This window comes from Corella eumyota, chromosome 5 (genome assembly GCF_963082875.1).
Source record: "Corella eumyota chromosome 5, kaCorEumy4.1, whole genome shotgun sequence".
NCBI lineage: Eukaryota > Metazoa > Chordata > Ascidiacea > Phlebobranchia > Corellidae > Corella > Corella eumyota.
The window spans coordinates 13,445,202-13,459,817 of NC_137494.1; the positions used below are offsets into that span (position 1 = coordinate 13,445,202).

General features: G+C 35.6%; 1 protein-coding gene across 1 annotated transcript in view; it reads right to left on the reverse strand.

Annotated features, from left to right (window-relative positions):
• The window catches only part of LOC145753539 (uncharacterized), a 56,305-nt gene that overhangs the window by 33,847 nt on the left and 7,842 nt on the right, over nt 1-14,616 (reverse strand). The window contains exons 15-31 of the mRNA XM_082569945.1: nt 14,207-14,335; nt 13,670-13,853; nt 13,242-13,430; nt 12,517-12,666; nt 12,002-12,139; nt 11,370-11,591; nt 11,118-11,204; nt 10,923-11,034; nt 10,605-10,834; nt 10,000-10,100; nt 9,575-9,846; nt 8,944-9,362; nt 8,572-8,750; nt 7,905-8,080; nt 7,379-7,608; nt 6,732-6,986; nt 21-6,657 (exon numbers count right to left, since the gene is read on the reverse strand). Of these exons, the coding sequence (XP_082426071.1) occupies nt 21-6,657; nt 6,732-6,986; nt 7,379-7,608; nt 7,905-8,080; nt 8,572-8,750; nt 8,944-9,362; nt 9,575-9,846; nt 10,000-10,100; nt 10,605-10,834; nt 10,923-11,034; nt 11,118-11,204; nt 11,370-11,591; nt 12,002-12,139; nt 12,517-12,666; nt 13,242-13,430; nt 13,670-13,853; nt 14,207-14,335 (9,710 nt within the window). The remainder of the gene's footprint in view (nt 1-20; nt 6,658-6,731; nt 6,987-7,378; nt 7,609-7,904; nt 8,081-8,571; nt 8,751-8,943; nt 9,363-9,574; nt 9,847-9,999; nt 10,101-10,604; nt 10,835-10,922; nt 11,035-11,117; nt 11,205-11,369; nt 11,592-12,001; nt 12,140-12,516; nt 12,667-13,241; nt 13,431-13,669; nt 13,854-14,206; nt 14,336-14,616) is intronic.

Below are 14,616 nucleotides of genomic sequence, written 5' to 3' on the forward strand. Positions count from 1 at the left end.
AATTTGGTTGAAAAACTTACCGTCCACACATCGATAAAAGTCGCAACATTCATCAGATTTTTCTTGCCATAACTTTTCTCCCAATGCACAATCGGGCTTAGCAGCGCATTGTGTAGTTCTACATTTTATTTCCTGTTGATCGAAGCAAGTACATATCTGACATGGGTCATTATTTTTCCACCAACATTCACCATATGCTCTATCTATTCCATCTAAGTCAACACACATAGGTTCTTCATTTATAATTTCATATGAAAATTCATTTTCAACTTTGGGTGGCTCCACCAAAAGTAAATCTGGGCTATTAAAGTCAACTGGATGAGGAATGGGAGCATCCGTGTAGCATGGAGCTGGCACAAAATCAGGGCTAGCAAAGTCAACTGGATGAGGAAGTGGTGTATCCAAATATATTTGTTTAGCAAAATCTGGGCTAGCAAAGTCAACTGGATGAGGAAGTTGTGTATCCACATATGTTTGTTTAGGTACATCTACAAAATGAGAAAGTGGAGCATCAGTGTAGCATGGAGCTGGCACAAAATCTGGGCTAGCAAAATCCACTGGGTGAGGAAGTGGTGTATCCAAATATGTTTGTTTAGGTACATCTACAAAATGAGGAAGTGGAGCATCAGTGTAGCATGGGGATGGCACAAAATCTGGAAATGCAAAGTCAACTGGATGAGGAAGTGGTGTATCCAAATAAGTTTGTTTTGGGACATCAACAAAATGAGGAAGTGGAGCATCAGTGTAGCAAGGAGTTGGAATAAATTGATCTTCAGGATATCCAATTGGTACTTTGGGTTGGTTGGGAATGTAACCGTCAAAGTAATCACATGGTGCTGGGCCAAAATCAATTGGAGTTGGTGTAACTAAAGGTACTTTAGGTTGAGATGGAATAAAAGTATCCACATAATTGCAAGGTTCAGGGCCAAAAGTGCTGGGAGTTGGGATATATTTATCTCCAACAAATTCTACAGGTACTTTAGGTTGAGATGGAATAAAGGTATCAACATAATTGCAAGGCTCAGGGCCAAAATGTGTAACTGGATGAGGAAGTGGTGTATCCAAATATGTTTGTTTAGGTACATTAACAAAATGAGGAAGTGGAGCATCAGTGTAGCATGGGGATGGCACAAAATCTGGAGATGCAAAGTCAACTGGATGAGGAAGTGGTGTATCCAAATAAGTTTGTTTTGGGACATCAACAAAATGAGGAAGTGGAGCATCAGTGTAGCAAGGAGTTGGAATGAATTGGTCTTCAGCATAGCCAATTGGAGTTTTGGGTTGGTTAGGAATGTAACCGTCAAAGTAATCGCATGGTGCTGGGCCAAAATCAATTGGAGTTGGGATAACTAAAGGTACTTTAGGTTGAGATGGAATAAAATTATCAACATAATTGCAAGGTTCAGGGCCAAAAGTGCTGGGAGTTGGGATATATTTATCTCCAACAAATTCTACAGGTACTTTAGGTTGAGATGGAATAAAGGTATCAACATAATTGCAAGGTTCAGGGCCAAAATGTGTAACTGGATGAGGAAGTGGTGTATCCAAATAAGTTTGTTTAGGTACATCTACAAAATGAGGAAGTGGAGCATCAGTGTAGCATGGAGCTGGCACAAAATCTGGGCTAGCAAAATCCACTGGATGAGGAAGTGGAGTATCCAAATATGTTTGTTTAGGTACATCAACAAAATGAGGAAGTGGAGTGTCAGTGTAGCAAGGAGTTGGAATGAATTGGTCTTCTGCATAGCCAATTGGAGTTTTGGGTTGGTTAGGAATGTAACCGTCAAAGTAATCGCATGGTGCTGGGCCAAAATTAATTGGAGTTGGGGTAACTAAAGGTACTTTAGGTTGAGATGGAATAAAATTATCAACATAATTGCAAGGTTCAGGGCCAAAAGTGCAGGGAGTTGGGATATATTTATCACCAACAAATTCTACAGGTACTTTAGGTTGAGATGGAAGAAAGGTATCAACATAATCGCAAGGTTCAGGGCCAAAATGTGTAACTGGATGAGGAAGTAGTGTATCCAAATATGTTTGTTTAGGTACATTAACAAAATGAGGAAGTGGAGCATCAGTGTAGCATGGGGATGGCACAAAATCTGGAGATGCAAAGTCAACTGGATGAGGAAGTGGTGTATCCAAATAAGTTTGTTTAGGTACATCAACAAAATGAGGAAGTGGAGCATCAGTGTAGCAAGGAGTTGGAATAAATTGATCTTCAGCATATCCAATTGGTACTTTGGGTTGGTTGGGAATGTAACCGTCAAAGTAATCACATGGTGCTGGGCCAAAATCAATTGGAGTTGGGGTAACTAAAGGTACTTTAGGTTGAGATGGAATAAAATTATCAACATAATTGCAAGGTTCAGGGCCAAAAGTGCTGGGAGTTGGGATATATTTATCTCCAACAAATTCTACAGGTACTTTAGGTTGAGATGGAATAAAGGTATCAACATAATTGCAAGGTTCAGGGCCAAAATGTGTAACTGGATGAGGAAGTGGTGCATCCAAATATGTTTGTTTAGGTACATTAACAAAATGAGGAAGTGGAGCATCAGTGTAGCATGGGGATGGCACAAAATCTGGAGATGCAAAGTCAACTGGATGAGGAAGTGGTGTATCCAAATAAGTTTGTTTAGGTACATCTACAAAATGAGGAAGTGGAGCATCAGTGTAGCATGGAGCTGGCACAAAATCTGGGCTAGCAAAATCCACTGGATGAGGAAGTGGTGTATCCAAATATGTTTGTTTAGGTACATCTACAAAATGAGGAAGTGGAGCATCAGTGTAGCATGGGGATGGCACAAAATCTGGGCTAGCAAAATCCACTGGATGAGGAAGTGGTGTATCCAAATATGTTTGTTTAGGTACATCTACAAAATGAGGAAGTGGAGCATCAGTGTAGCATGGAGCTGGCACAAAATGTGGGCTAGCAAAATCCACTGGATGAGGAAGTGGAGTATCCAAATATGTTTGTTTAGGTACATCTACAAAATGAGGAAGTGGAGCATCAGTGTAGCATGGAGCTGGCACAAAATCTGGGCTAGCAAAATCCACTGGATGAGGAAGTGGTGTATCCAAATATGTTTGTTTAGGTACATCTACAAAATGAGGAAGTGGAGCATCAGTGTAGCATGGAGCTGGCACAAAATCTGGGCTAGCAAAATCCACTGGATGAGGAAGTGGTGTATCCAAATATGTTTGTTTAGGTACATCTACAAAATGAGGAAGTGGAGCATCAGTGTAGCATTGAGCTGGCACAAAATCTGGGCTAGCAAAATCCACTGGATGAGGAAGTGGTGTATCCAAATATGTTTGTTTAGGTACATCTACAAAATGAGGAAGTGGAGCATCAGTGTAGCATGGAGCTGGCACAAAATGTGGGCTAGCAAAATCCACTGGATGAGGAAGTGGAGTATCCAAATAAGTTTGTTTTGGGACATCAACAAAATGAGGAAGTGGAGCATCAGTGTAGCAAGGAGTTGGAATAAATTGATCTTCAGCATATCCAATTGGTAATTTGGGTTGGTTGGGAATGTAACCGTCAAAGTAATCGCATGGTGCTGGGCCAAAATCAATTGGGGTTGGGGTAACTAAAGGTAATTTAGGTTGATATGGAATAAAATTATCAACATAATTGCAAGGTTCAGGGCCAAAAGTGCAGGGAGTTGGGATATATTTATCACCAACAAATTCTACAGGTACTTTAGGTTGAGATGGAATAAAGGTATCAACATAATTGCAAGGTTCAGGGCCAAAATGTGTAACTGGATGAGGAAGTGGTGTATCCAAATATGTTTGTTTAGGTAAATCTACAAAATGAGGAAGTGGAGCATCAGTGTAGCATGGAGCTGGCACAAAATCTGGGCTAGCAAAATCCACTAGATGAGGAAGTGGTGTATCCAAATAAGTTTGTTTTGGGACATCAACAAAATGAGGAAGTGGAGCATCAGTGTAGCAAGGAGTTGGAATAAATTGATCTTCAGCATATCCAATTGGTACTTTGAGTTGGTTGGGAATGTAACCGTCAAAGTAATCACATGGTGCTGGGCCAAAATCAATTGGGGTTGGGGTAACTAAAGGTACTTTAGGTTGAGATGGAATAAAATTATCAACATAATTGCAAGGTTCAGGGCCAAAAGTGCAGGGAGTTGGGATATATTTATCACCAACAAATTCTACAGGTACTGTAGGTTGAGATGGAATAAAAGTATCAACATAATTGCAAGGTTCAGGGCCAAAATGTGTAACTGGATGAGGAAGTGGTGTATCCAAATATGTTTGTTTAGGTACATCTACAAAATGAGGAAGTGTAGCATCAGTGTAGCATGGAGCTGGCACAAAATCTGGGCTAGCAAAATCCACTGGATGAGGAAGTGGTGTATCCAAATAAGTTTGTTTTGGGACATCAACAAAATGAGGAAGTGGAGCATCAGTGTAGCAAGGAGTTGGAATAAATTGATCTTCAGCATATCCAATTGGTACTTTGGGTTGGTTGGGAATGTAACCGTCAAAGTAATCACATGGTGCTGGGCCAAAATCAATTGGGGTTGGGGTAACTAAAGGTACTTTAGGTTGAGATGGAATAAAATTATCAACATAATTGCAAGGTTCAGGGCCAAAAGTGCAGGGAGTTGGGATATATTTATCACCAACAAATTCTACAGGTACTTTAGGTTGAGATGGAATAAAAGTATCAACATAATTGCAAGGTTCAGGGCCAAAATGTGTAACTGGATGAGGAAGTGGTGTATCCAAATATGTTTGTTTAGGTACATCTACAAAATGAGGAAGTGGAGCATCAGTGTAGCATGGGGATGGCACAAAATCCGGGCTAGCAAAATCCACTGGATAAGGAAGTGGTGTATCCAAATATGTTTGTTTTGGGACATCTAGAAAATGAGGAAGTGGAGCATCAGTGTAGCATGGGGATGGCACAAAATCTGGGCTAGCAAAGTCAACTGGATGAGGAAGTGGTGTATCCAAATAAGTTTGTTTAGGTACATCAACAAAATGAGGAAGTGGAGCATCAGTGTAGCATGGGGATGGCACAAAATCTGGGCTAGCAAAATCCACTGGATGAGGAAGTGGTGTATCCAAATATGTTTGTTTTGGGACATCAACAAAATGAGGAAGTGGAGCATCAGTGTAGCAAGGAGTTGGAATAAAATCTGGGCTATCAAAGTCAACTGGATGAGGAAGTGGTGTATCCAAATATGTTTGTTTTGGGACATCAACAAAATGAGGAAGTGGAGCATCAGTGTAGCATGGGGATGGCACAAAATCTGGGCTAGCAAAGTCAACTGGATGAGGAAGTGGTGTATCCAAATAAGTTTGTTTTGGGACATCAACAAAATGAGGAAGTGGAGCATCAGTGTAGCATGGGGATGGCACAAAATCTGGGCTAGCATAGTCAACTGGATGAGGAAGTGGTGTATCCAAATATGTTTGTTTTGGGACATCAACAAAATGAGGAAGTGGAGCATCAGTGTAGCAAGGAGTTGGAATAAATTGATCTTCAGCATATCCAATTGGTACTTTGGGTTGGTTGGGAATGTAACCGTCAAAGTAATCACATGGTGCTAGGCCAAAATCAATTGGGGTTGGGGTAACTAAAGGTACTTTAGGTTGAGATGGAATAAAATTATCAACATAATTGCAAGGTTCAGGGCCAAAAGTGCAGGGAGTTGGGATATATTTATCACCAACAAATTCTACAGGTACTTTAGGTTGAGATGGAATAAAAGTATCAACATAATTGCAAGGTTCAGGGCCAAAATGTGTAACTGGATGAGGAAGTGGTGTATCCAAATATGCTTGTTTAGGTACATCTACAATATGAGGAAGTGGAGCATCAGTGTAGCATGGGGATGGCACAAAATCCGGGCTAGCAAAATCCACTGGATAAGGAAGTGGTGTATCCAAATATGTTTGTTTAGGTACATCTAGAAAATGAGGAAGTGGAGCATCAGTGTAGCATGGGGATGGCACAAAATCTGGGCTAGCAAAGTCAACTGGATGAGGAAGTGGTGTATCCAAATAAGTTTGTTTTGGGACATCAACAAAATGAGGAAGTGGAGCATCAGTGTAGCATGGGGATGGCACAAAATCTGGGCTAGCATAGTCAACTGGATGAGGAAGTGGTGTATCCAAATAAGTTTGTTTTGGGACATCAACAAAATGAGGAAGTGGAGCATCAGTGTAGCATGGGGATGGCAAAAAATCTGGGCTAGCAAAATCCACTGGATGAGGAAGTGGTGTATCCAAATATGTTTGTTTTGGGACATCAACAAAATGAGGAAGTGGAGCATCAGTGTAGCAAGGAGTTGGAATAAAATCTGGGCTAGCAAAGTCAACTGGATGAGGAAGTGGTGTATCCAAATATGTTTGTTTTGGGACATCAACAAAATGAGGAAATTGATCATCAGTGTAGCATGGAGCTGGCACAAAATCTGGAGAAACAAAGTCAACTGAATAAGGAAGTGGAACATCAACAACAGTGGATGATGGGATAAAATTTGGCGATTCTATATCTAGATAGTCGTAACACGGTTCATCAAAGGCCTTTGCTATGTCAAAAGTTTGAGTTTTGCTATCTTCCATTTCTAATATGGTAACTGCTTCTTCAGTATTTCCAAAGCTGATGTCCAAAACCTGCAAAACATATTTAAAATTTAAATAAAATAGTTTAACATATATTTGTGTTGCACATAAGTATTATTTCTTGCCTGATCAGCTACTACACATGGTACAGACTCTGGCACGAAAACCTCTGGTATAATCTCCTCGACCACAATGTCTTTTTCTGGATATTTCACAGACATTGCAGTGTAGCTTTGATAATCTGAAATTTCCTCGCATGGGATTTCCTCGATTTTAGCCACTGGCTCTGGAATACAACCTTTTAATTCCGTTTCTTCCAAGACGTTGTTCCAACAGTGATACCTTACACAGTTCACACGGCAGTCCCAATTATCTCCAGGCTAGAAAAAAAAGGTTACTTTGTTAAAGAGAAAACCAACAGTAGGGTGTAGTGGTCAGAACTTCTCCTACACTACATAAGGTCCTGTGATCCATATCCAGTAAATTGATGCTTCAGCACCCTTGAATAAGCTACTATAAACAATATGAACTTTTGCTGAGCCAGCACATAATCAGCAGCTTAATTATCGAGCAATTATAGTCTCTATAATATCCCAAACTGCCAAAGGCAACTTGAGACTGAGTCGGAGTAACTGTTGTTACTCTATGTTTAGATTGCGCATTCGACTTTCCCACATCGAGGATAAAGATATATACAAAAAAAAAACTTAATTTAAAAAAGCCAATTTAAACAACAACCAAATTATACAAATTAAAAATTGATAACACGTACAGCCAAAATGTTTCCGTTCGGCAAAAGACAGGGGCAGTCTTGTGGGTCAACACATTGATTTTCATCCCGGAGTACCTGTCCAGCTGAGCAAGCAGTTAAAGTCTGTCCGCAGGTTAAACAACAAGTGTTATCATCCCCGTAAATACAATCATAGGTGGCAACCCTCCATGCGTGGCAGAGGGATCGACATCGGTAACCACATTCATTGCGTTGGCCTGGTGGGCAAAGCTCTAAAAAAACAGCAAAAAATGAGTTAAAAGTAGTAATAAAAACTTTAATTTGTTAAAAATACTTTAAAACACTCAAATTTGATAAAAATAGTATAAAATATCTAAACTTGAAATACCTAGTTAAGGTAGTAATAAAATACTTTGTTCAAAAATTAATATTAAAATACGTAAATTATTATAAAAAAAAGTATTTGTTTATTTAAAGGTTACGTCAAAAATACAAAAGATATCAAAAAAAATCAAAAAAATATTTCAAATCACAAAATACTAAACAAATAAAATATAACTTAATGTACCAGTTGCTTTACAGATTTCTGAATAACAAGTTTCTCTCGTTGGTTTAAGTAAAAATGGATTATATTTCTTAGTATCACGTCTCTCCCAGTATCGAATTGTACAAGGCATAACCGGTGGAGTAAAATCATCTGGGCAGGGTAAACCTAGGCAGTGAATTTCATGGTCCATGCAGTAACTAAATAGAAATAGTGATTGTTATGATAGTAATCTGCAAATATAGATGTAAATAATGATGTGGTAATGTTGTAAAGTTAGTCTTATATTAAGTGCGCAGATGTAATGTTAAAAAAACATATTTGGCTTTACTATATAAGGTCCCGAGTACGATGTTCAGTAAGATGCTAGAACTGGTATAAATTCCCGCTGAGTCACCACCCATTTAGCAGTTCAATTATCGGGCAAATAAAATCTATAATATCCCTAACTACTATAGTCAATTAAAGACTGGGTCAGAGTAACTGATGTAACTCCATGTTTAGGTCGTGAAGTTGACTTTTCTACATCATGGATAAATAAATATAAAAAATGTAGGTAGACTTTCAAGCCTTAACAATTGTTACATAAATTTAAGATAGTTAAGTAAATAGCTACATTTTAAAACAGATATAGTCAAATAGCCCATATATATATAGATGTACTTTAATTAAAATAATATTATCCGCTTACCAGCTCTTGCATTCATCTGACATGCTGTAGATTTTATCTCCCTCCCCATAAAGAACACCCTCCAACACAGTACATACGCATTGTGATCTTTCTACACAACATTTCTCCTCACGATCATATACAAGTTTTCCTTTACAAGAACAACCTTCAACGCAGGAGTCCATACAATCCGCTTCAATCTGAAAGTTTAAAATAAATTAAGTTTGTGCTAGCCTAGTCAATGCAGTTTAAGGCAATATTATTTAATGAAAGAATAAAAAAAACTAATTTTATCAACCTGTAATTCAAAAATATTTTTTAAACTGATTTTTTCGACTTTTTCTGCAAAATCACCAATACCATATAAAAACATATAAAATAATTAAATTCTACCTGTACACGTTGATTGTAGTTTTCACAGGTAATAGGGCATGCAGTTACACAAGGGTTGTACACCCTATACCCATCACATTGAATAGGGCACATATCTTGGGTACGCCAATATGGGTGTACGCCATGTCTGTTACATTCTTGTGCATATGCCGCAATGGAGGTACAGAAGCACTCGCATTCACCGCCTGTGTCACATGCACATGTGTCGAAGATACAACGCTCATAATACTGCTCATGGTTTACGTGGGAATGACAGTCAGCGAATTTTGTCTTGATGACAGCGCATCTTGCCTCGGCCCATGCTCGTCTACTGGGGTTGTTTTGGCAGCCGTCCACTTCTTCAATGCTTACTGGGTCCTTGCAAATACCAACTTGCCAGGATTCGGCCATGATCAATCTATCACCAGTCTCAATTCCACCTTAAATTAAAATTTTGACAAAAATATTTAAATATTAAAAAATAAAAACAAATTAAATTTAATAAATTCGATAAAATTTTAAGTATAATATAAATTGTATAACAGCAATAAACTCATATGTAACAAAATTAAAATTACATGCTCAAAAAATTAATTTTACTTTTATTTTAAACCTCCAAAAAATGAGAAATTACAAAAAACCTAATACATACCGCTAGTTTTAAAATCGTTCTTTGAGTTTTGGTCATAATCGCCACATAACCCTTCAACTTTTCCAGAATATTCTCCAGTTACTTTCAAGATTAAATGAGTGCCTTTGTCCCATTGAAGAGTCACACCAATGTCAGTGTCAATGAAGATGTATAGACCGGCAAATCGAACTGAAAATGCCGAGTTTCGTTTTGTTTCAACTCGTTTTCCACGAACCAATGTTAAGGTTTCTTCTTCAGGAGTTCCGTAGTTTACAATCATAGTAATCGATTTACTAAAAAACAAAAGTTTAACAAATTAAAAAAGTAAAAATAGTACATCATTCTATTAAATTTTACTTATAAGGTGAAATAAAAATTTTAAATTAGCACGAAACAACAATATTAAAAACAGTTTTATTATTTTAGTTGAAAAATAAGGATCTAACCTGCATACAGTGCCCATAGAACCACATGGTACATTGGTTACACTAACTCTAAAATTGTTGATACTTTCTTCAGTGCTTTTAGCTAATATATATTCACAGTTCTAGAACAATAAATGTCAAATGTAATCAATAATGTATTCCAAAAACATTGGTATAATCTAAAAATAGCATCGTGGTGTAGTGGTAAAACACTTGATACACCACCATGAGGTTGTGGGTTCAATTCCCACAGCTCCTCTGCTGTAGCACCCTTGAGTAAGGCTCTACTAATGGTATAAACTCCTGCTGAGCCAATACTTAATCAGCAGCATAATTATCAGACAATTATAATCTATATAATATCCCAAACTGCCAAAGACAACTTTAGAATGGGTCGGAGTAACTGATATTACTCTATGTTTAAATCGCGCATTCAATCTTCCCACATCGAGGATAAAGGTATATACAAAAAAAAATTATTGTGGCATCCTTAAGTAAAATGCTTTTAAAAGGGTAATAACCTAAAGTAAATTCAAAATAAAAAAATATATAAATTAATATAAAGTCAAGAAAAAACAAAATTTTTGAAAAAGTGCAATAAAAGTTATAAAAGAAATTCTGCTTACTTGTCCAAATTTATAGTAGTGTCCGTCAAAAGTTGTTATATGCATTGGTCCATAAACATGACATTCCCCTTGGCAAACATTCTCAGTACAGGTCCATACACCACCAACGCATTGGCATGTGTTACAATCTTTCTTCATCTCTTCACCCTCGTGATAACTCTTACCACCATACACACATGGGCATTGCTCTTTGGTTACACATTGCATGATGCTCTCATCAAGAACATAACCTAAAAAAAATAAAAAATTTTTTAAATTTAAAAAAATTTTTTTTTAAATTTGAACCATATTTTTTTAAATATTTTTTAATGGTCTTACCATCCAAACATTGGCAACCAGACAAGCAATGCTCTGGTTTTACTGGTTCATCATGTGGTAAATGCATACTGAAACATGTGATTTGTTCTGTCCATTTACATTTCACAAATTCCTATAATAAAAATAGACAAAAAATTTTAGAATTATATTTTGTCATTAAATTTAAGATTTAAATATTTTTAGTTATTTTTTTACCTCATTTTCTGCACAGTCTTCGTTAACTGGGCAATAATTATCAGTGCATTCCCATTTGCCTTTGTGGCACTCACAAACATTGCAATCCTAATAAAAAAATATATTTTGTTTAACATAAAAATTAAAATATTGACTATACAAATAGTGTTAAAAAATGTAACTAGACCAAAAAGTAAAAAAAATTTTAGCGCAGTTATTTTTCATTTTTTTAAACTTTTTTCCTTTTTTTTCAATTTTTTAACCTTTACTTACCAACATTCTTGATTCAGATGGCAAGAATTTTTCTCCGTCATAATAACAAGGACAGCTACCCACTGCAATACAGGCTCCATCATAACTTAATACTTGACCCTCAGGACAGGTACATCCTGGAATACATTCCTCACTGCATGGAATTTCTTCATGAATGGCCCCACACGATGCCTCGCATGATTTTGCACATTCTGACCATATCATGCCACCTGGACAGGGTTCCTATAATTAAATTCAATTTTATTGTTAATTAGTATTTTATTTCTTAACTAAAATGGTAAACTTGTTAAGGCATTAGATCTTGACACTGACAGCACGGTGTAGTGGGTTAACTCAAGAGTATAGAACATAAGGTTCTGGGTTTGATTCCCACTGTTTTTTTACAGTAACGCCCTTGAGTAAAGCACTTTTAACTGTGCAAACCACAGCTTGGGCTATAATCAATTACCGATACTAATCTAACAATCAGGCAATATTGTTGGGTTTTTGATATCCAAAACTGCCAAAGACAGCTCGGGTTCAAATCTTACTCTATCTTTGGGTCATAAAGTCCAATAAAATTATTATTAGGGTTATTACAATTTTTTCTTGAAGATAATACAATAATTTAATTTTAATTTTACTTAACATACCTCGCAGGTTGTGGCCTCTCTCCAGTCAAATACAACTCCTTGTTTGCTACAAGAAAGTGCATAAGTTGCAAAAATATCGCAAGCCATTTTATTGGTTGGTAAGTTACAGTAGTCGTACAAGCAAGCGTCATAGTATGGCTGTAAGAATAATATCATAATTAAACTATTGTATGGTATATTAATAATGGCATTGTACTACAAGCCAAAAGGTTTTGAGTTCAAGCCGCACCAATGCCACACTATTGCCCTTGAGCTTTAGTTAGAGATAGTCTAAACAGGTCCTGTCCGAAGACTCAATAAAATTATCAAAAATCCCCAAAAAATTACGAAAAATAAATTACCTTAAGGTGATATAAAACAAAAACTATTAGAAAATAAAGTTATCAAAAGAAAAAAATTAAAATATTTATTCTTCTAATTTAATACTTGTTAAATACTTGGTATTTTTTTTTAGACAAAAAACTTAAATCAAAAAGACATAAAAATAAAACAATAACATGTAATAAAAGACTGACTTGGTATTCAATAATGTCGTGACATTGTAAAAATGGAGGTCTTCTAAGTTGAGCACAGACATCTTTAGCAACTGGTTTGTTAATGGAGTAAATTTTGCATGGATGTTCGTGACCTGGATCCCATCTTGGAGCTCCTGGACAAGTTGATGTCTGAAAAAAAAATAAGTAAATTAATTTTTTTAAGAAAATTTTTAATATTATTTTGCAATTTATACTCATTGGGTTAATTTTTTGGAAATTCGCAAGATTTAGAGTTTTTCAGTCATTATTAATTGAGGTCCTGGGTTCGATTACTGGTGCTTTCATTTTGTATAATATTTTAATATTGAAAAAATTCGAAAGACTTGTAGTTTTTGGTAATTTTACTTAAGAACATGGGTTTGATTACCAGTGCTCCCATGTTTTTTTATAATACTTTCATGTTTCAAAAACTTGCAAGATTTAAAGTTTTTCGCCATCATGACTTAAGGTCGTGGGTTTGATTTTCAGTGTCTTCATTTTGGTACTTTAAGTCCTAGGTTTGATTTCCAGTACAAACTTATCACTTGAAGTCCTGGGTTTGATTCTTACAGCCTCCATATAAAATCATAATTTGATGTTTCAAAAATTTTGCAAGATTTAAACTTTTTTGTCATCGTTACTTAAGATCCTTGGTTTGATTCTTAGTACTTCTATAAAATTTACTCTTTTAATGTTGCAAAAAATACAAAGAGTAACCAACTCACCTGCCAAAGACTAGCAAATTCATAGACATCCTCGTGAGTTATACCATCAGGAGCCCATTTATCATCATCTTGGATAGAGTTAAAGTTACCACAGAGACCAGCAGTCAAACCACACATGTTACTCTTTGCTCTTATGAAACACCGAGTTTTTTTGTCCCATAAGATCGTCATACCATTCCAGATTGTAACCTAAACACAAAAAAATAGTAATTTTAAAAAAAGAATGCATAAAATTGCGTTATTTTTTTTTTTAAAAGTTAGTGAAATTAAGGATAGAATTTGTATGTAAATTTCTTTTTAAAAAATGGTAAAAAATGTAGGTAAAAAAGATAACTTAATAAATTTAAATAGCTATAACAGGCCTAAACAATATAAAAATAAATAATAAATACTAACTTACTTTAACAATATTCTAAAATTAAACTTACTTTTTGGAATTGAGATGTTACATCTTCAACAGCAAAAGAGTCGCCAACATAAGGGAGTTTTTCTTGCCTATCTTTGTGAAGAACGACTCCTCCGGACATTAATTTAACTGTGTGTCCGTTGACTGTAACTACAAGGTTACGGGTGCATTGCTGCCATTCTTTGACACCACTTGATGCAGTTTTACTACAAAAAAAATATCTGTCAATTTTAAGATAAATTTTAGCCTGGTAGTGTGGTATAGCATCGAACAAGAGTCTTCTGGTTCATCTTCTGGATAGTTTCTGGTTCAAACCCCACCAATGCCACACTATCCGATCTTAAGCCTGGGGTTTACATATAGCTTAAACACGTCACAACACACCCTTACCCAATAAAAGATAAAAATCTATCTCTATAAGGTGATTTAATATTTTAATTAATTTCTAAGTCAAAAATTAGATAAAAAGTATATATATATATACTCTAACTCTTTGTAATAGCAGACTATTCAATTTTATAAATTTACAATTTTTTTTAAATTATTTTCTGAGACTTACACGCAGTTAGAGTTCTCAATTACAACTTGGAATGAGATATCTTGATTTCCACTGGATCGAGTTAAAATGTAAGAACAATCCTGATCTGCTCTCATGCTGTATTCTGCTCCATCAAAAGTTTCATAATGTCTAAAAAAAAGTATATTTTTGTAATTAAAAATTTTTGTAATAAAAAAAAGTAAAATATGTAAAACTTATAGAAATGTAAAAAAAATTGTTTTAGATTTTGCAAAATGTTATAAATTTAAAAACAACAATTTAATATTTGTATCTTAGCATAATGCAAATAATAAAAATACACTTGTAGAGCTTGGTTAATTTATTTGATACCAGTTATTATTTAAAAAAAATGTTCTATGAAAAAAAATAAAAATCTATTTTGTCTTGGTATAATGTGGTAAAAATCAATT